At 37.1% G+C, this 20,863-nt stretch overlaps 2 protein-coding genes across 2 annotated transcripts; both read left to right on the plus strand.

Annotated features, from left to right (window-relative positions):
• Positions 1-816: 816 nt before the first annotated feature.
• LOC125075641 lies at positions 817-1,287 on the plus strand. The gene has a single exon (XM_047687349.1). It carries the CDS (start codon positions 817-819, stop codon positions 1,285-1,287), a length of 471 nt encoding a protein of 156 aa, XP_047543305.1.
• An 11,184-nt stretch (positions 1,288-12,471) lies between these two features.
• LOC125075642 lies at positions 12,472-20,272 on the plus strand (the record flags this gene model as incomplete). The annotated part of the gene is made up of 2 exons (XM_047687350.1): positions 12,472-13,002; positions 19,739-20,272. Coding segments are annotated over exons 1-2 (1,065 nt in total), but the record flags the coding sequence as incomplete, so codon positions are not given.
• Positions 20,273-20,863: the final 591 nt, after the last annotated feature.

A 20,863-nucleotide genomic window follows, 5' to 3' on the forward strand; every position in this document is an offset into this window, starting at 1 on the left:
CAAAAAATACGATCATGTATCCCAGTATCGATCTGAGCTCGGATGGCTCCAAGTAAAGCATCGCCGCAACTTACACGTCCTTTCGCTCCTTTATTCCACACTATTTCATCCTTGCTCCCCGTCCTATTTGAAAGAACGTTTTTCGTTCCTTGGTAACCCTACTCTTCACCTTAATCTTCGCTCTCAGAGTGATAATAAATTAAGCGTACCTTCTTGTAACTCCCATTCCTACATGAATTCGTTCACGGCAAAGGCGGTTAGATTGTGGAATGCACTACCAACTCAAGTCCGTCAGTCTCCAACACTTAAGTTATTCAAAACCCGTGTTAAATTGCATTACCTGTCAATAAATTAAACCTCCTCTAACCCTTTCACTACTAGCAGCTAAGTATGCTCGCACCTATCTGTTGTATTGCCTATTCTATTTTGTGTGTTTTCTCTTGTAAGTCTCTTTCAGTAGGGTTGCCTGGAAGAGATCACTACTTAGTGATAAGGCCGCCCTTTGCATACTTTAGTAGTGATTTTGATTTTAAGCTTTTTTCTTGTATTTTGTTTATTTTCTGTGTGCAATAAAGCTGTTTATTATTATTATTATTAAAAACATAGATAAAAAAATCTCCATTTTTGAAACTAAAACTAAACAGTTGGAAACAAAAATAGAACAACAACAAAAATCCATAGATATTTTAGACAAACAACTTAGAAGGAAAAACATAATATTTTTTGGCATCGAAGAAAAAGAAAAGGGTTATGGAAGCTTACTCTCAATAGTATTGAAAATCATAAACAATATGATGGAAATACCTTGTCAATAGGATGGGGAAATATTCCGGAAAAGCAAGACCAGTAGCCGTTACAGTGACAACAACAAGTAGGAAAATAGAGTTACTTAAAAAGAAGAAATCATTAGAGGGTACAAACATCCATCTGAAAGAAGATTTCCCCCCTAACGTGCTACAAAAACGAAAAGAATTACAAGAAGAGTTTAAACGCGAGCGAGAGGCGGGGAAAAAAGTAGTCCTATGGTACGATAAAATTGTGACTCTAAGCCCACGAAAATCAGAAGCCCATACACCAACAGAAAGGAACACAAACAAACGTTTCATGTCTATATCGCCGGAAGAAACCACGAACGAAACAAGAAAAGATTGCAACAACGAAAAGACTAAACAATTACCTAAAAGAAACAAGTCACAACCCATAACTAGTTTCCTACGCCCGCCACAGCTAAACCTCAATGACCCGACTCTACCGACTGAAAATAGGGAAGGGATCCAAAAAAACTAACTGGCGCCTCTGTAACCTCTCTACCTTCTCCAAGCCGGCCGGTCACCGTGGAGAAGCCAGACCAACGCCTCCTAAACCACATTCAAAACCAAAAAGACCAGATTAATAGCAAAAACATAATCAAGAGAATGACATCACAAAATCTCTACATAGCAAGCTTTAATGTGAGAACATTACTATCGGACAGTAGAATAGAAGAACTAAGGCACGCTGTTATGTCAATAAAATGGGATATTATAGGTTTGTGTGAGATAAGAAAAGAAAAAGAATCAATAGTAGAATACACAGACTTTATCTTATTTCATTCACGTGGAACGAACGGAAGAAATGGAGTAGGATTTTTAATTAAAAAACATTTTTTTTTTTTTTTTTTATTTGATCTACCAACATTTGTTCACATCATCACATACGTAAGAAAAATATACAATAGGTACACATAACTTAAAACTAGGTGTGACAAACATTTATAGGTAGATACATCATGCTTAATTACTATCTAAATTAGACCTCCCAGCGCGAGCCGCAGTAAAAACAAAAACAAAAATTAAAAAAAGGTAAAGTTACAAAAAAAAAAAAAAAAATTAAATAAACAATGAAAATATTAAATTAAAAACTAAAAGTGAACCATAAGACGGACAAATACAATTTTAAGGTGACCGAGGTAAGGTGTTTAACAGTGACCGAATTCTTTTCGTTGAGTCGTCATAAATATCAAACACGTCGCTGTAATCATTAACCAGCTTGCTAAGTCTGGAAACGGGGGAGTTTGATCCGAACACAGTTTTTCGAGGTGGTGGATATAAGGGAGTTATTTTGTAACGAGGAGGCCTTATTGGTACACGTATGTTAAATTTATGTAATAGCATTTAAAAAATAAAATAGTAAATTTCAAATGTCTCTCGGACCGACAATCGACAATTCTAACTTCAGAGATCGAGTTCGCAATAAAATCCCAAAAAAATGACAAGTCCCCAGGAAGCGACAACATTACTAACGAAACCCTTAAATCTCTATCGTCCATACTCTTGAAACCTCTACAAGCTTTGTTCAATAACATTCTTAGAACCGAAACCACACCGGACCAATGGTCAAAATCCACAATCATTCTACTGTTCAAAAAAGGAGATAGAAGTAATCTAAGCAACTATAGTCAGTCTCATGTCGAACTTATACAAAATTTTTTCAAAGATCATATTGAATAGAATAACAGGGACCCTAGATGAACACCAACCGCGCGAACAAGCAGGTTTCCGGAAAGGATATTCGACTGTAGACCACATCCACACTGTGTCACATATCTGCTTTATAGACTACACAAAAGCATTTGATTCTCTACACTTCGAAGCCATATGAACAGCACTCACACAACAAGGCGTCAACCAAAAATATGTAAACCTAATTAAAATATATATACAAAATTTATGAGAAATAAATGTCTTTAAACCGATATACAAAATGCTTCGCCAAAGTACGTCTAGAACGCGAAGGTGCAGAATTTCCAATACATAGGGGAGTTAGACAGGGGGACCCGCTCTCCCCGAAGTTATTCACAGCAGTGCTCGAATCCATTTTCAGACGCCTGGACTGGGAAACAAGAGGAATACGAATAGATGGAGAACTACTGAATCACTTACGTTTCGCGGACGACATAGTGATTTTCGCAGAATGCGCCACTGAAATGGAGAGTATGATGAATGAACTGGCAGCGGAGAGTCAAAAAGTAGGACTGTCAATGAATACGACGAAAACCAAGATCCTAACCAACGGAATTCCTCAAGATATTACGGTAAAAAATGAAAAGATCGAATACGTAAAAGAGTATATATACCTGGGACAGCTCGTAACTTTTGAAAACAATACAGAAACAGAAATTAAAAGAAAGATAACTCTAGCGTGGAAGAAATACTGGGGATTGAAAGAAATAATGAAAAACAACGAAATTCATGTAAATATTAAGAGACTTTATGAAATAACGATATTACCCTGCTTAACATAAGGATGTCAGACTTGGTCATTAAGGAAACAAGATGAAGATAGAGTAGCCATCTGCCAACGTAAGATGGAAAGAAGCATACTCGGTTTAAAACTATCTGATAAGGTCAGCAATATCAGTATTAGGAAAATAACCAAAATAATAGATGTGAGGAAAAGAGCGAGACTACTCAAATGGCATTGGGCAGGACACGTCTGTAGAATGAACAATACCAGATGGGCAAAACGCCTAACAGAATGGGTACCAAGAGACATAAAAAGAAGAAGAGGACGACCAAGCAAAAGGTGGAATGACATCTTTAACCAAAGACGGGGACCCTTATGGATGCGTGAGGCACGGGAACGTGAAAAGTGGAAAGGTTTAGGAGAGGCCTACGCCAGAGAGGCGACTACTACTTGTTAAATTTAAAATATTTTTTTCCCTTATAATACACTTGTTTACTTATAAATAGAATTTAGATCTAGCAATATAAACTATAAAAGTATAAGTTGTAAGTAGTAGAAATAAAGGCTATTTTTATTTTATTTTTATTTATTTCATCTTCACTTATTAATTTATTTCTAATTATTACTCTTCTTTGATCTGCGATACGTTGTTGACTAACATTCCAATCCGGATATTGTGTTTTAAATTTGTCGAATAGCCGTTTAGGGTACATAACTTTATCAGTTTCTAATTTTGTAATAAAAAGATAAGTAAGATAAATAAGATAAATATACTTTATTGTACACCGAAACAAAAAAAAAATACAAGAAGCAACACAACAAAATAGAAAACACGGTACAAAAGGCGGTCTTATCGCTAAAAGAGCGATCTCTTCCAGACAACCTTTGGATAGAGGACATTGAATACTGTAATGTCCTGCCTATTGGAGTCGACACACTTGATACACTACACTTATTGGGATATTTTACGGCTCAACAACACCTCGTGCAACCGACCCGTCAATTTAGAATGACATCTGACGTATGACGTAGGCGCATGAGACAACCAATATTTGACACAATACACTACATCCCTTTTTTGTTTTAATTAATTTATTTATTCATTACATATTCATCATAAACTATACATGAATTATAACTATATATGAATTATAACAAACTATTTATAGATAGATATAGAAGATTTTAATTACTTATAACCATAATTTTATTTACTGATCCGGAAATAAGTTAAACGTTCAAGTTGACATTAAGGTGAAGTGATATTTAGGTTTCCTCATTCAATTCTTAAGTGTTAGTTTGGTTTTGAATATTTTTATCTTCACACACACTCCATTGGCCTTGAACCTTATTTAAATGAACTATACTCCTCCTACGAATTTGCCCGGTCTCATCATTTTGGACTGTGACATCCCCGCCGTTCTTTTCTTTAACCGTATGTGTGTCTGGGTTGTAATCCAAACTTAATTTATTGTCTCTATTCATGTTTTTAATGTATACTTTATCTCCTGGTATTAAATCATATTCTTCAGCCTTCCGTTTTCTGTCTCCACTTTCCTTTCCCTTTTCTTTTCTTTCGTGATCCCTGTCCCTAACCTCATTATCCGGTGGTATTGGTTCAGTTGTATCCCCTATCATAGGTAATTTATCTCTAAAAACTCTTTTGTAGAATAGTTCTGATGGAGTTTTCCCAGTAACTGAATGTGGTGTACTATTGTACATTGTTAGATAATCTAGTAAACTATCCTTCCAATCCTTTCTTTCGGCTAAACTTATTTTTAATCGTTTTAATATCCCGCGGTTCTGTCGTTCGACTTCCCCAATTTGTTGTGGCCAATATGGAATGGTATTAAAAAGCGTAATGTTTCTTTCTGATAGAAATAACTTAAATTCTTCACTACAAAATTGTCTACCGTTATCGGCAGTTATAGAAGTAGGGTTTCCTAGTCGACTAAACATTTCTTTTAATTTTGCTACAATCTCTGTAGAAGTGATCTTTCGACAAATCTTAATTTCTTTATATCTGCTATAGTAATCAACTACTACTAATAAATGTTCACTTGTTGGAAGTGGGCCCATTAAGTCGATAGCGATATCAATCCAGGGCCCTATTGGCAACTCACGCCGCTTCATAGGGTTCGGGGGACATGGAGCAGAGACAAGCGTACATCCTCTGCACGCTTTCACAATATTTTCGGCATCTTTGTCACATTTTGGCCACCAGACTTTTGTTCGAAGTCTCGCCTTCATCGATACAATGCCAGGGTGGCCTTCGTGAGCTGCTTCCAATACTCTTTTGCAGAGTTTCAAGGGGATTACAATTCTTGTTCCTCTTAATAATATACCCTCATGAAAACACAATTCATTTTGGAATACCTTGTATATTTTCACGTCCTCATTCCATATATTGTGATATACAACTTCTTTCACAGCTAAAATTTCCTCATCATTGTCTGAAGTATCTACTATTTCTTTTAGAGTAAAATGTGATTATCCTTCAATCGTATTGAAGATTTCTCCGAAGCTTTACTAAGCCTAGACAATGAATCTGCTATGTTGTTCTTACCAGGTTGATAAACCACTTTGTAGTTATATGACTGTAGGCGCATGACCCATCTCTCGATTCTGGCACAAGGTTTGGATTTAGTACCAAATATAACTTCTAATGGCTTATGATCCGTTATAAGCTCAAACTTTTTACTGTAAAGGAATATATGAAAATGTTCCACTTTTCCGTCTGGCAATAGCGACGTTCACACTCAGTTAAAGTTTTGTGACCATATGCAATAATTCTGGGATCGCCTTCTGCGTTAATTTGGACTAAAACTCCACCTAAGCCTACGGGACTTGCATCAGCTACGACAATTGTACGGTAATTAACATCGTAATACCCTAAGCTTGACATTTTTGTCATAATATCTTTTAAACAATCAAAGCAATGCTGTTAATCCGGTCCCCATTCTAGTCTATCCCCCCGTTTGCCTCGTAGAAGTGCTTTAAGGGGTTCAGTGGCAGTAGCATAATTGGGGATCCATTTATTTACGAAATTTACCAGTCCTATGAAACTTTGTAGTTCGCCTGTTGTCTTGGGAGCTCTAAAGCCCTTAATTGTTGCAATGTATTTATCCAATGGTCTAACACCTTCAGCTGATAACTGATGTCCTAAAAAGTTTACATTGGTCATCCTGAAAGAGCATTTGTCCTCTCTTATTACGACATTATAATCTTTTAGAATAGACAATAGTTTCTGCAATCGCAAATCGTGCTAATTTAAATCTTTTCCAAACACTAAGATGTCGTCAATGTAATTTACTACACCTTCACAGCCTAGCAACATGCGCTCTAAAGTTTTCTGGAAGATTTCCGGGGCGCATGATATCCCAATCATCAATCGTTTGTATCTATACAATCCCTTACTGGTGATGAAGGTGGTAATATGTCTCGAATCTGGGTGTATTTCAATTTGATGAAAAGCGTCTTTTATATCTAACTTTGAAAAAATTCTAGCATTTCTCAGTTTGGGTAAGAGCATGTCCATTGTCGGTAGTGGGTGGTTTTCACGTATAATGGCTTTGTTAGCGCGCCTCATGTCTATACAAAGACGTACTTCTCCATTATCTTTAAGGACAGGCACCACAGGGGATACCCACCTAGAAGAACCTAAGACTGGTTCTATTATGTCTCTTTGTTTAATTTCTTCAATTTTTTGTTCAATTTTAGATTCTAAAGGTATAAGAATCCTCCTAAAATAATAATAAAACAATTTGATAAGCAATTAATTTAATAGGTAATCAACAGATACATATGTATAGTTCAACAATTATAATTAATTATTATCTTTTACTATTATATAATGTTTTCATTCTTTTTATTTGTTTATTTTATTTTAATTATATTTTTTTTTTACTATAATTATCCTTAAATATTTTATTTATTTATTGACATTATTATTATTATTTTTTTTTTTAATAAAACCATGAATTGAATACCTGTACGGCTGTGATACGGGTGGAATGGAATCGTCAATTGCTAAATGGACAAGCTTTAAATTTCAACAACAGCACATCTTTAAATTTGGGAAATTTTCCTCTCTCTATTTGATTTACGCCTAAGCTTAATCCGATTCTCAAAACTCCTAATGATATTGCTGTAGTCTTCCCTAACAGGTTTCTTGTACCATCTATGACGACATAAAAAGTTGATCTTTCCGACCTCTGTCCTATCTTTATTATAGCTTCAAATGATCCCTTTACCTTTAGTGGTGTGGAACTACCGTAAGCCATAAAAGTTACATTGGAGTTTGCCTGTCGATTATACAGATTAACTTTATTTCTCTTCAATAATTCCCAGGTTGCTGCTGTAATTAAATTCAGCTTGCTACCAGAATCTATTAACATCTTAGTTTGCACTCGTCCAATGGTACAATTTATTTCGACATCATCATCAATGTGTAAAACATATTCAATATCATCCTCTTTTGTTGTATTTTCAATTACTTGATTAACTTCAGTTTTACCTTTATCAAATCGACTTTTCTTTTGTTCAAAATGATGTTCTTTTCCTTCGTTTCCTTCTTTTCTTTTAAAGGCTTGTTTTGTTTTGCAAAATTGTCTAAAATGTCCTCTGAGACCACATTTTAAGCAATCCTTATCTCTAGCAGGGCATCTAACATCATAAGAAGCATGTCTAGGATTACCACATCTTCCACATCCAAATTTTATATTCTTTTGGTTATTATAATTTCTTCTACTCTTAGTTTCAAGTTTATTTACTTCAATATTTTCATTAGTTTTAGTAGGATTTTTGAATTCTTCTAGTTGTTTATTTACGGCCTCTAATGTATTTGCTTCAGTAATTATTCTATCGAGTGTAACTTCATCACCGATGCATAATATCTTTTTCCGTAGTTCAGGTAGGAAGCATTTTTCTGTTACCTGATCAATTATATTCTCGTCTTTATCTGTGAATTGACATTTGTCAGCTTGTTGTCGTAATCTTAATATAAATTTTTCAAATTTTTCACCGGGTTCTTGCTTCAGAAGCCTAAATATATGTCTTTCGTATAATTTGCTTTGCTTAGGTGCAAAATATGCATCTAGTTTGGCTATCGCTACTTCGAACACATCTACATTTTCGCTTGGTTTGATATTAGCTCCAGGGATATTATAGAATACTTCCTGTAGTCCTAACCCGCCAAAGTGTAGGAGAGAAGCCCTCTTCTTTATGTCTATGTCAATATTGGAGACTTCTAAGTATATATATAAAGCCCTTTTCCATCGCTCCCAGCGTGCACCTACAGAAGTAGGCTCACCGTCGCAGTCAAACTTTTCCAATAGCAAAGACATGTTTGGGTGACCTGAAATAATCAATTAAATGATTCAGATATTTAATCTGCTATTCCTTTACACTTTTTCACTTTAATGACCAGATAACTTTTATTCACCAAAGTACATTATATTTTACATATAATATAATTTTCTATGGTCTCCATAATTGGATAATTTCCTTTGACTTAATAATTTTTTTTTTCATTGCATAAACATAACGTATCAATTTAATGATCAGAATATTTTATCTGCACATTCTTCCTTTGTTGCTATATAATATCAATTTAATGATCAGTTCATCTTTGAAACAGCCCTTAATAAGTAATTATTTGTATTGCACTACTCATGCTCAGTTTAGAATAAATTTGGTGGGTCACCATGAAATTATAATCTGCATGAGGGCAGATTAACATTTTGTATATCAATTTAATGATCAGAGAAATTACAACTACAAATCTCTGCTTGATTTAACTTGCATCATTGCGTAACTAAAACATGCAAGCAACAACAACAATCATCTAAGTTTTGTTTACCTCATTAGAACGGCAGTATTACAATAAATAAAATGTTAAAATAATATATTATTTATTCATGTAAATATATTATTGCTGAATTTATTATTTCCTTTGTTGTTGGTCAAAACTGTAGGTAAAACTTTTCCTAAACACTAATACAATAAGAATAAATATGTTGAGTTCACTAATAATATATTGTATATTAGGTAACGATAAATAAATAATGAAATCTATGACAATTTGTCTCACAACGATTGTATTTCGTAGTCAAAATTTTCGAACAAAATTAACATTTAGGAATAAGTATATATGTAACTATTTATTTTATAATCATTTATACAAATAAATTCCGTATATGTTGTTATTATGAATATTACTTTATTCAAACTTCATTTACTGCAAGTATTCACTGCCTATGAAGTACCTACTTCACTGTTTCTTTCCTTTTTTTTTTTCTTAAAATATAACGTACTTACTTTTGTCCTCGTCGCCACATGTAATGTCCTGCCTATTGGAGTCGACACACTTGATACACTACACTTATTGAGATATTTTACGGCTCAACAACACCTCGTGCAACCGACCCGTCAATTTAGAATGACATCTGACGTATGACGTAGGCGCATGAGACAACCAATATTTGACACAATACACTACAAATACTCTAAGAAAGGGGTTCGGAGGTGTACACCTTAAATAAATTCAAATACATAAAAATACATACTTATATATAAAGTATTATTATATTTCATAAATAAAAGTACAACGATTTACAGTGACAAATAATAGTGTTTTAGAAGCCTCTTAAAAGCAGCAACGGATTGTGCACGTCTTATATTTATGGGCAAGGAGTTCCACAAGCGTACTGCTTGGACAGAGAAGGATTTAGTAAAAAAGGAAAAAGTATGGGAAGGAGTTTTAAGAGTAAGGTTTTGTTCGGAGCGAAGACTGCGGAAATGGGAATCACTAAGGAATTGGAAGGACTGTTTTAGATAAATAGGGGCATTGGGGTTGAAAAGTATACAGTAGAGAAGAGAGAGAATGTGTGTATTCCTGCGAAGGCGGATCGGGAGCCACTCGAGCTTTTTGCGAAAATCGGAAATGTGATCATACTTGCGAAGCCCAAATATGAACCTGATGCAAAGATTTTGAATGCGCTCAAGTTTGTTCAATTGATCTTCTCTAAGATCAAGATAACAGCAATCTGCATAATCAAGAATTGGTAAAAGGATAGATTGTGCTAACGCAATTTTGGTAGGAATCGGTAAAAGGTTACGTAATCTACGTAGGGAACCAACAGCAACAAACATTTTTCTGCTTACCTCACTCATTTGTGGATTCCAAGAAAGGGTTTTATCGAATATTATACCTAGATTTATAATTTTATCACTGTATGGAATTATGGCATTGTCAAATAATATAGGGGATAAGAGAAAAATCTATTCGTGAGATTAATATTGGACTGCCAATAATAATAGATTGACACTTAAGTGGATTATTTTGAGACCGAATGAAATTGCTCCAACTTAAGATCTTTTTTAAGTCTGAGTTAATTGTCTGTATTGTCAGTGGTAAATCTATTAACTTAGAGTGACAGTAAATCTGAAAATCGTCGGCATACAGGTGGTAGAGAGATATATTGTGAGTTATGGAATTAATAAAAATCGAAAATAGCAGAGGTGAAAGCACTTCGCCTTGGGGCACACCGGCATTCAAAATTGACCAATCAGAATAAGAGTCCTGAACTCGGATTCTTTGTCTGCGGCCATGTAGATAACAACGAAACCAGTCAATTACAGTAGGACATATATTAAGAGAACTTAAAATAGCCAGTAATATGTCAAAATCAACAGTATTGAAGGCATTACTGAAATCCAGTAATGTCAAAACTGTAACTTCCTGGTTATCCATAGCTAATCTGATGTCATCGGTGATCTTAACTAAAGCAGTAGCCGTACTATGACAAGTTCGGAATCCCGACTGAAGTGGGTTAAATAGGTTATTTTTGGTTAGGAATAAATTAAGTTGTTGGTAAACAAGGCGCTCCAGGACTTTTGAGAGAAAAGGAAGTATGGATATAGGGCGGAAATCACTATAGGACGATGGATTAACTTTTTTCGGTAATGGGACAATTTGAGCGTCTTTCCAGGAGGAAGGATAAATACCAGTATTAATGGAATTATTAAGGATACATGTGATGACAGGAATAAGGTAATCAATGATAGGAATTATCATTTTACGGCTAATGCAGTCAGAGCCGACAGCATCAGAATTTATAGCTAAAATATTCTTCTTAATATCACTTTCCGTTAATTGACTAAAACTAAAAGATGGGAATGCTGGAGTGGATGAAGCAGAAAGATTATTTACTGTTTTTGATTTGACAGTGCCATCGATAGCAACTGCGGACGCGAAATGATTATTGAGCTGATTAAGATCGACATTATTAAAGTTTGTATCCGACTGAGCTTTCTCGACTCCAAGAGATTTCAGAAATTTCCAAACTTTAGAGGTATCGCCCTCCTCAACTACAGCTTTGTGAATATGCCGTCGATGTGTGTCTCTACACAGCCTGTTGCAACGATTTCGATACTTTATATATTTTTCTTTATTTGTATCTGACGGATTCGATTTATATTTGGCTTTAGCTAAATTTTTCTTTTCTTGGAGACGTTTTATATCTGAGGTAAGCCATGGTGCCGGTAAATGTTTGATACGAATACGCCGAACAGGTGCATGTGTATCATAAAGCTTAGTTAAAAGCGAATTGAATACACCAACCTGTTCATTAACAGTATTTACATTTAACGCCACCGACCAATCAATCTCAGCAGTATCAGCTTGCAGACGCTCTAAATCCATCCCAGCAAAATTGCGTTGCAGAAGAATTCTTGATTTTGCCTTCGGGGGTTTGATTTTATAGGATAGATATAAAAGATCATGGTAAGAAAAGGCATGCGCAACACATTGACCATGTTTTTCAACATGGTCAATAGATGACACAATGATTAAATCAAGAAGAGAAGGAACAGAATGAGGAAAACAGTGCGTAGCAGAAAGTGGCAAGATTGTCATGTTCACCCCGTTGACAAGCGAAGTCAGACGAGATGACCGACAATCATTTTTAAGCAGACATGTATTGAAGTCACCCATGACTACCCCTTCTCGGGGTAGCCTCATTCCCTAGAGAACGCGTCCCCAGGTGGCGGATAGGGGAAAACCCAGGCAATCTTCACATGGAGGAACGGCAAACCAAAGGGCAGGAGGGAAATAAAATACCTCCCGCGGACCACAAGGCCGAAGAAGGACACTTTGTAAAAAAACCTCGCTAGTGGGCTGCTCTGGCATATCTGGAGTAAAGGCCACTGGTGTACTGGGTTTTTAGGTTGGAAAACTCAGTGGGGATGGCGGCGGAGGAACCAATGGTCAACGGCGGCACCCTGGCTCTCAAAGAGAGTCACAACCTTGGCGTCAGGCGGCAGCCGGCCGTAAAACTATATAGCCAAAACAAATATCTCCTAATCATGAAATACAAAGGCAAAATAATAATGGGTCATAATGCTAGGGCGTTCCCCAGAAGCGACGAAATGATGGCGAACGATGCGAATAATATTAGGGCGTTCCCCCAAAGCGACGACTTTGACAAAAACAAACGTTTGCAATTAAACTACAAAATTAGAATGGCGACATGGAACCTAGGCTCTCTCACTGGACGTAGCCAAGAACTAGCAGAAACCCTGAAAAGGAGAAACGTAGACATATGCTGTATACAGGAATTGAGATGGAAAGGGTCTAAACCAAGGGAATTAGGACTAGGATACCAGCTGGTTTACCACGGGACGAGCAATAAACAAAATGGTGTAGGCGTCATACTTGATCAGAAACTGAAAGATAGAATAGTAAACGTCGAAAGAAAATCAGACCGCATCATAGCAGTAAAGCTGGCAATGGATAGTGTAGTGTATAAAGAATATTATAATTATAGCATTCAAAGAATTATAAGTTGTTTATGATTTAGTTTGTTTACCAAAGTGTGCAAAGGATCACACTTATTTACAAGTTACCCGCACAGGTGTTCATTATTATCAGTGGGGATAACAGTATAAATCTCAATGAAGTGTCGTAAGCGGGATCAGTATCATTTCTGTTTCAGAGAGAGTAACACTAAAGTATCGTTGATAAATTAAGTACCTAAAGGTGTTCAAGTGAGTATGTGATTTCGATGTAAGTGATGTGAATATATGTGATTATGGATATGTGTATAGAAGTATTAAATATAAAGTTTAATACTTATTGTGCTATTATTCTACAACGACCCTATGTAAGGAACTCAGATAGCGTAATACCTGAATTTTTTAGTTTAGTTTTGGCATACCATACTTTATTCCGTATTGACAAGTCCTGGAATTTTACGAGAATGGGTCTAGGTTTGTCACCAGTTATATATCCCATACGCTGGCTTCGACTGATAGTGCTAGTGGTAAGTTCAGGCAAATTGAGATGTTCTGAAAGAGCTTTGGTGACAACAGTGCTTACATTCTTTTTCTTAGTTTCAGTGATACCATGCACCAGAAGTATCTTCCGCCTGCTACGCATTTCAATTTGGTCATACTGTTTGGAAAGCATCTTTATTTGGAGTTGCAAGCTTTCCAAAGCAATCAACACAAAGCTCCGGAAGACGCTAAACTGAGCTGCAATATTAGAAGAGGGACTTGTTGCTGGAATAGCCGCTTGCAAGTTTTGTTGGAACTCAGCCATTTTGTAATTAAAGTGCAGTGCCAAATCATCCATAGATTGTTTTAGTGATTCCATTGTTTGCTTATGTCAGTTACAATCAGTAATGGCTAAATAAAGAAATTTAAAGTAAATCAAGTAAGTTTTATTGATGATTTATCTTGAAAGGAATTGTACTGGTAGGCAAGTCGTTACCTAGTTCATTATCATTGGTAATTGATAGGTCATGTAATTTAAATTTAATATTAAATTGAGAGAGAGCTTACAAAATGTGTTACGTCTGTTACGCAGCTACCCGCCAAAAAACGTTTTTATTTATCGCCTCTTTAATATTTTGTTCCATCTCTTTCATTTCCTTCTTGTTATCTGCTATGTCGGTCTGTATCTTTTGTAAAATTTTTGCAATTCCTTCCATTGTGAATCTACCGGTCACGCCCTCTATTGATATTGTAAGGAACTGTTAGGTTAAGTTAGTAAGTAACAGTTTGTAAGTTACCTTGCGCAAGATTCAGATCGCTTCTTCTAAGTAGTTTCACTACTTGCCGACAGGTGGCGTTATCTTGGATATCTTGATTATGTACGATGAATTTTATTTTTATGTTGAATGTAATTTGAGGTTATCAAATATACAATATTGTTTAATATTCGTTTTTTTTGCACTTGTTCCTTACTTGGGATTTAGACAGGCGTTTTCTGGTCGTATGTATGAAGTCCTTTTCTTTATTTTCTACGTCAGAAGTATCTAACACTAACTTTAACTGTCCGTGTTTTTTTTGGATATTTCTACGTAAGTGTCCAATTTATGCAGCTCATAACATTAGTCCAGTTGTCTCACAACTTATTTCACAGTTTTATCACTTTTTCTCATCGAATTATACACTTTTTTAATAACAAGCGATTTTAAACAACAGAGGCGATGTCGACACTGGCACAGGTGCGCCCTCCCTTCAGATGAAATAGCACATCTTAAATCAGAAATTGCTGAACAATTAAGAAGGGAAGCGGATTTAAATAATCAAACAGATCGCACTCACCCCATTTACAATCACAACCGTTAATTCAGACACACAATGTAGTTACTAGCACAATGTAGTAACTAGCCCTACAACTTACAATATTACACAATCTGATGCTTCTATACAGACAAATTTAACATCCCTAGTTCACGATACAGAAGTACAATATACTCAATCTACAGCCTTAGAAAACCCACAACAAGAAAACATTGAAGAATTAAAGAATCTTTTAGAAACAGTACTAACTAAATTTGAAGGTACTGATCCTAAAACCCGACCAAAATTACCGCGATTAAAAGAGAGTAAATTACTTCATGATCTGATTTACACATTCAATACTCATATACTACCTACCTTTTCTTCATTAGATTCCGACCTACTGCATTTACATATATTAATATATTGTTCAGCTTTAGTAATAATAACAAAACTTGACTATAAAATTAAGTCAGGAAATATAGAAGATTCAAGCATACAGAAGAAAAAGAGCCATAAGCCAGCGTGGGAACATAGATTAGAAAACGATATAAAAAAGCTTAGAGCAGACATTGGTAGGTTAACTCAATATTTAAAAGGCAATAGATCTAAAAAAGTAGTAGAAAAAGTAGAGATAATATTTAAAAATACCAAATTGCACACTATCCAAGAACGAGAAAACAAGAAACCAGAAGAATATATCGACACTCTTAAACAGAAACTATCTTTAAAATCACATAGACTTGCAAGATACAGGAAAGCACTTAATAGAAAACAAGATAATAAATTATATTGTACCAACGAAAAAGCTTTTTACAGGTCATTGAATAGTTGTACCTCGAATAATACAAACAATGAAGAACAAATACCAAATAAAGATGAACTTAAAAACTACTGGGCAGGGATTTGGGAAAAAAGGAGTGACCACAATTTACAGGCAAAATGGATTGAAGAAGAGAATCTGAAGTGGGGTTATATGGAACAGATGGAATTTATAGAATTAAAATTAGATGATTTAACTGTAGTTTTAAAGAAAACGAAAAATTGGAAAGCTGCTGGAATAGACCAGATACATAATTTCTGGTATAAAAAGTTTACGTCATTACATGATATTCTAACAAAAATAATTTCAGACCTAATTAACTGTAGAACTCCACTCCCAAATTTTATAACAACCGGTTTGACCTACATGCTACCAAAAACCAGAACACCCACGATGCATCACAGTACCGTCCCATAACATGCCTACCAACAATATATAAAATAATCACATCCTGCATTACCAATAAGATAGTCTCACACCTGGAAGCACATAATGTAATGTCAGAGGAACAAAAGGGATGCAGGCGAAACCACAGAGGATGTAATGAGCAATTAATTATAGATTCAACCATACTAAAACATTCAAATAAATTTAATAGAAATTTGTATGTCACATATATAGATTTCAAAAAAGCCTTTGATAGTGTCCAACATTCATGGTTAGTTCAAATTTTACAAACATATAAGATTCATCCTAATATTATTAAATTTTTGAAAGAGGCCATGTCTAATTGGAGAACCACAATAACTTTAACAACAAAAACATCTAAAATCTGTTGTGACGAAATCCATATTAGAAATGGCATCTTCCAGGGAGACTCTCTCAGTCCTTTGTGGTTTTGCCTCTCCCTAAATCCTCTATCTAGAATACTATCAGATTCTAAATTTGGATACCAATTAACACGTGACATAGCGGTTTCTCATTTGATGTACATGGATGACATAAAACTATTTAGTAAATCTGTGATAAAAATGATAAAAATTACAGCGCAATTTAGTAAAGATATAAATATGAATTTTGGCTTAGATAAATGCAAAACTGTAACTATAAAGAAAGGAAAATTAATTGAGAAAAATTATGAAATAAGTGAGGAAATAAATATATCCGAGATGTTAGAAGGGGACTTATATAAATATTTAGGTATATTTCAAGCTAAGGATATTAATCACTCAAAATTAAAACAAGATCTTACCACTGAGTACATCAAAAGAGTAAACCAGCTGTGCAAAAAACATCTTTATTCGCGAAATCTCATAAAAGCAATAAATACTTTTGCTATTCCGGTCCTAACTTACTCCTTCGGGATAATCAAATGGTCTCAGACAGATATTAAGAATTTAGAAATAAAAACTAGAGTCACGCTAACTAAACAATTATCACCATCCGAAATCAGCTATAGAAAGATTAACGTTGAAAAGACAATTAGGAGGAAGAGGGGTAGTTGATTTAAAAATTCTTTGGCAAAACCAAATCCATAATATTCAAATTTTTTTCTACAATAAAGCAAATACTAGTAAGATACATGCAGCTATAGTAGAAGTTGATGAGAATTTCACACCGTTAAACCTAAAAAATAATAATAAAGAGTTTAAAACTATCCAAGAACAAATAAATGAAAAAATTTAAGATTGGAGAAGAAAAGAACTACATGGTAGGCATATCCACGATCTAGAGCAAATTTTCATAGATTTAGATGCGTCAAATAAATGGTTACAAAAAGGTTACCTTTTCTCCGAAACAGAAGGTTTTCTAATTGCTATTCAAGACCAGGTTATCAATACAAGAAATTATAAAAAATATATACTTAAAGAATCAAAAGAATCTGATTTATTTCGAAAATGTCACAGAATGCCAGAAAATATACAACATATTACAGGAGCTTGCCCTACTCTAGTTCAAACAGATTACACCCATCGCCACAACCAAATAGTTCACTACATACATCAAAAACTTGCACACAAATATAACCTCACAAATACTCCACTAAAACCTTACTATGAATACCAACCCAACCCCGTTTTAGAAAATGAAGAAATAAAAATATATTATGATAGAGCAATTCTTACTGATAAAAAGATTCATTACAATAGACCGGATATAACTTTAGTTAACAAATCATCTAAAATAGCTTACTTAAGTGATGTTTCTGTTCCAAACACACATAATTTATTAAAAACTATTACGGAAAAGATCAATAAATATACAGAATTAAAAGAAGAAATAATTAGAATCTGGAATTTAAATAAGGTTTTTATTGTCCCTATCGTGCTTTCCACTACCGGAGTCATACCTAAACACTTACACCAAAATTTAAAAATTCTTGATTTACCACCTCTTTTTAAGTGGTAGTGCCACACTGCATACCTTCGGGTTGCAGCCGAATGGGCCGGCACGCCCGGGGAAGTACCACTCTCTCACTTAAAATCGGCGTCAAGTGGTAGCTATGTTACCGCGTTTCGTCTGGTATGTGAGAGTCCCGGAGGCCCGATACCCCCCCCCCCCTTAAACATGATGGTTGTGCTGAATTTGGTTACATTACCCCAGGAGGGTACCATCAGCGACTGCGGTGGAGAATCCCTCTCTGGGCATCCATGCTCAGGACATACACCACCTGAGCAGGGATGCCCAGGCTGCCCTCCGAATTCTGGGGGGGGCAATTTTGCGCTCGCCACTGTTCGGGGCAAGCGGAGCAGGCATCATAAGGCAACCCCTACCACCCTCACTGTGGACTTCTGCAACATAAGGGGACTCAACTCGAACTTGAACGCCGTCCACTTTCACCTTGAGACGGCGAAGCCGGCCTTGCTCTTTCTTACCGAGACTCAGATATCTTCTCCTGCCGATACGACTTTTCTTTCCTACCCCGGGTATAAATTGGAACATTCCTTTGTACCACGAGCTGGGGTGTGCGTTTACGTCAGAGATGATATCTGCTCTCGACGCCTCGGCAGCCTTGAAGGACAGGACCTATCAATTATCTGGCTGCGTGTAGATTGTGACGACCATCCGCGAATCTACGCTTGCCTTTATAGGTCCCATAGCGGTAATGCCGAAACCGACCGACTGGTTGAGCACGTCCAAATGGCTACAGATTCCGTACTGCAGCAGATCCTATCCGCAGAGATCGTTATTCTTGGCGATTTTAATGCCCACCATGCCGAATGGCTTGGATCGCGCACTACCGATCATGCGGGTAGATCTGTTCTCGACTTCGCTTTAGCATATGATTTGACACAACTAGTCCCCTCGCCAACGCGAATACCAGACGTGGAGGATCATACACCTTCCCTGTTGGACCTTCTGCTGACTTCCCATCCGGATGGCTACCAGGTTATCGTCGAACCCCCTCTGGGCTCGTCGGACCACTGTCTCGTCCGAAGTACAGTGCCGGTTGCGCGTTACTCACGACCTCGTTTCGTGGGCTGCCGCCGAGTGTGGCACTACAGGTCAGCAGATTGGGATGGGATGCGGTCCTTCTTTGCATCCTACCCATGGGGGCAGGTTTGTTTCTCGCCGGATGATCCGAGTGTTGTTGCTGACTCTGTTGCCGATGTGGTACTTCAGGGTATGGAACTATTCATTCCGTATTCTGCGGTCCCCATCGGTGGCAAGTCCCAGCCCTGGTTTGGTCGTTTCTGCAAAACGGCTTCACGCAGAAAATGGGAACGCTACCAAGACTGGGCTAACGCATCAGCGTCTCGTGATGTAAATACCAGCGCAATCAGAAAGGAATATAACTCTGCCTCTAGGTCCTTCAAAAACGTGATTGCTAAGGCGAAGACGGAGTACATTGGCAGAATTGGCGAGAGACTGGTGCGCCTCTCTTCAGGAACACGTGCGTTCTGGTCTCTCGCCAAGGCTGTCTTAGGGAATTTCTGTCAGCCTTCCTTACCATCTCTGCACAAGGACGGTGAGCCATTGGCCCATACAGCGAAGGAGAAGGCTGATCTTTTAGGCTCTCTCTTCGCAGCGAACTCGACTCTGGATGACCGAGGAAAGTCACCACCAACAATCCCGCGGTGTGATACCACGATGCCGGAGGTTAAATTCCGGCAAAGTGCAGTTCGTAAAGCACTTCTTTCCTTGGATATTCATAAGTCGAGTGGACCCGATGGCATCCCTCCAATCGTACTACGGACTTGTGCTCCCGAGTTGGCGCCGGTCTTAACGCGTCTTTTCCGGCAATCCTATGCATTCAGCGTCGTCCCGAACTCCTGGAAGACTGCTTTGGTGCATCCGATCCCTAAAAAGGGCAACCGCTCAGACCCGTCCAATTATAGGCCTATAGCCATCACCTCCTTGTTCTCCAAGGTAATGGAGTCCATTATAAACTGCCAGCTCCTGCGGTACCTAGAGGAGTACCAGCTGATTAGCGACCGCCAGTACGGTTTCCGTCGGGGTCGCTCAGCCGGTGATCTTCTAGTTTACCTTACTCATAGATGGGCGGAAGCAGTTGAGAGCAAAGGGGAGGCATTAGCAGTCAGTCTGGACATAGCGAAGGCCTTCGATCGCGTGTGGCACAAAGCGCTTCTTTCGAAGCTTCCTTCCTATGGGCTTCCCGGGAAATTATGCAATTGGATTACCAGTTTTTTGGCAGATCGGAGCATCAAGGTCGTTGTCGACGGTGCATGCTCTGACTTAAAATTCGTCAATGCTGGTGTTCCACAAGGCTGCGTTCTATCACCCACTCTGTTTCTTCTGCATATCAATGACTTGTTGCAAATCAGTAACATTCATTGCTATGCAGACGACAGCACCGTAGACACCTCATACACCGGCCGTGCTAATATTTCTCGGGAAAACGTCGAAGAAAACCGGAACAAACTTGTATCTGAAATCGAGTCTTCGTTAAACAAAGTCTCGAACTGGGGTCGGCTAAACCTAGTTCACTTCAACCCCAAAAAGACGCAAGTTTGCGCGTTAACTGCTAAAAAAACACCATTTGTCGTATCTCCACGATTCGAGAACATTCCGTTAGCCGCTACAGCTAGTATCGGAATACTTGGCGTTGATGTTTCGAGTCTCGTTCAGTTCCGCGGTCAATTGGAAGGCAAAGCCAAATTGGCATCAAAAAAGCTTGGTGTGCTCAGCAAGGCAAGACAGTATTTCACGTCGGCCCATCGTCTAAGACTATACAAGGCGCAAATTCGGCCTCACATGGAATACTGCTCTCACCTCTGGGCGGGTGCTCCCCAGTACCAGCTCCTTCCATTTGACCGTATCCAACGTAGAGCGGCTCGAATTATC

Source organism: Vanessa atalanta, chromosome W (genome assembly GCF_905147765.1).
Source record: "Vanessa atalanta chromosome W, ilVanAtal1.2, whole genome shotgun sequence".
In the NCBI taxonomy this organism is placed as follows: domain Eukaryota; kingdom Metazoa; phylum Arthropoda; class Insecta; order Lepidoptera; family Nymphalidae; genus Vanessa; species Vanessa atalanta.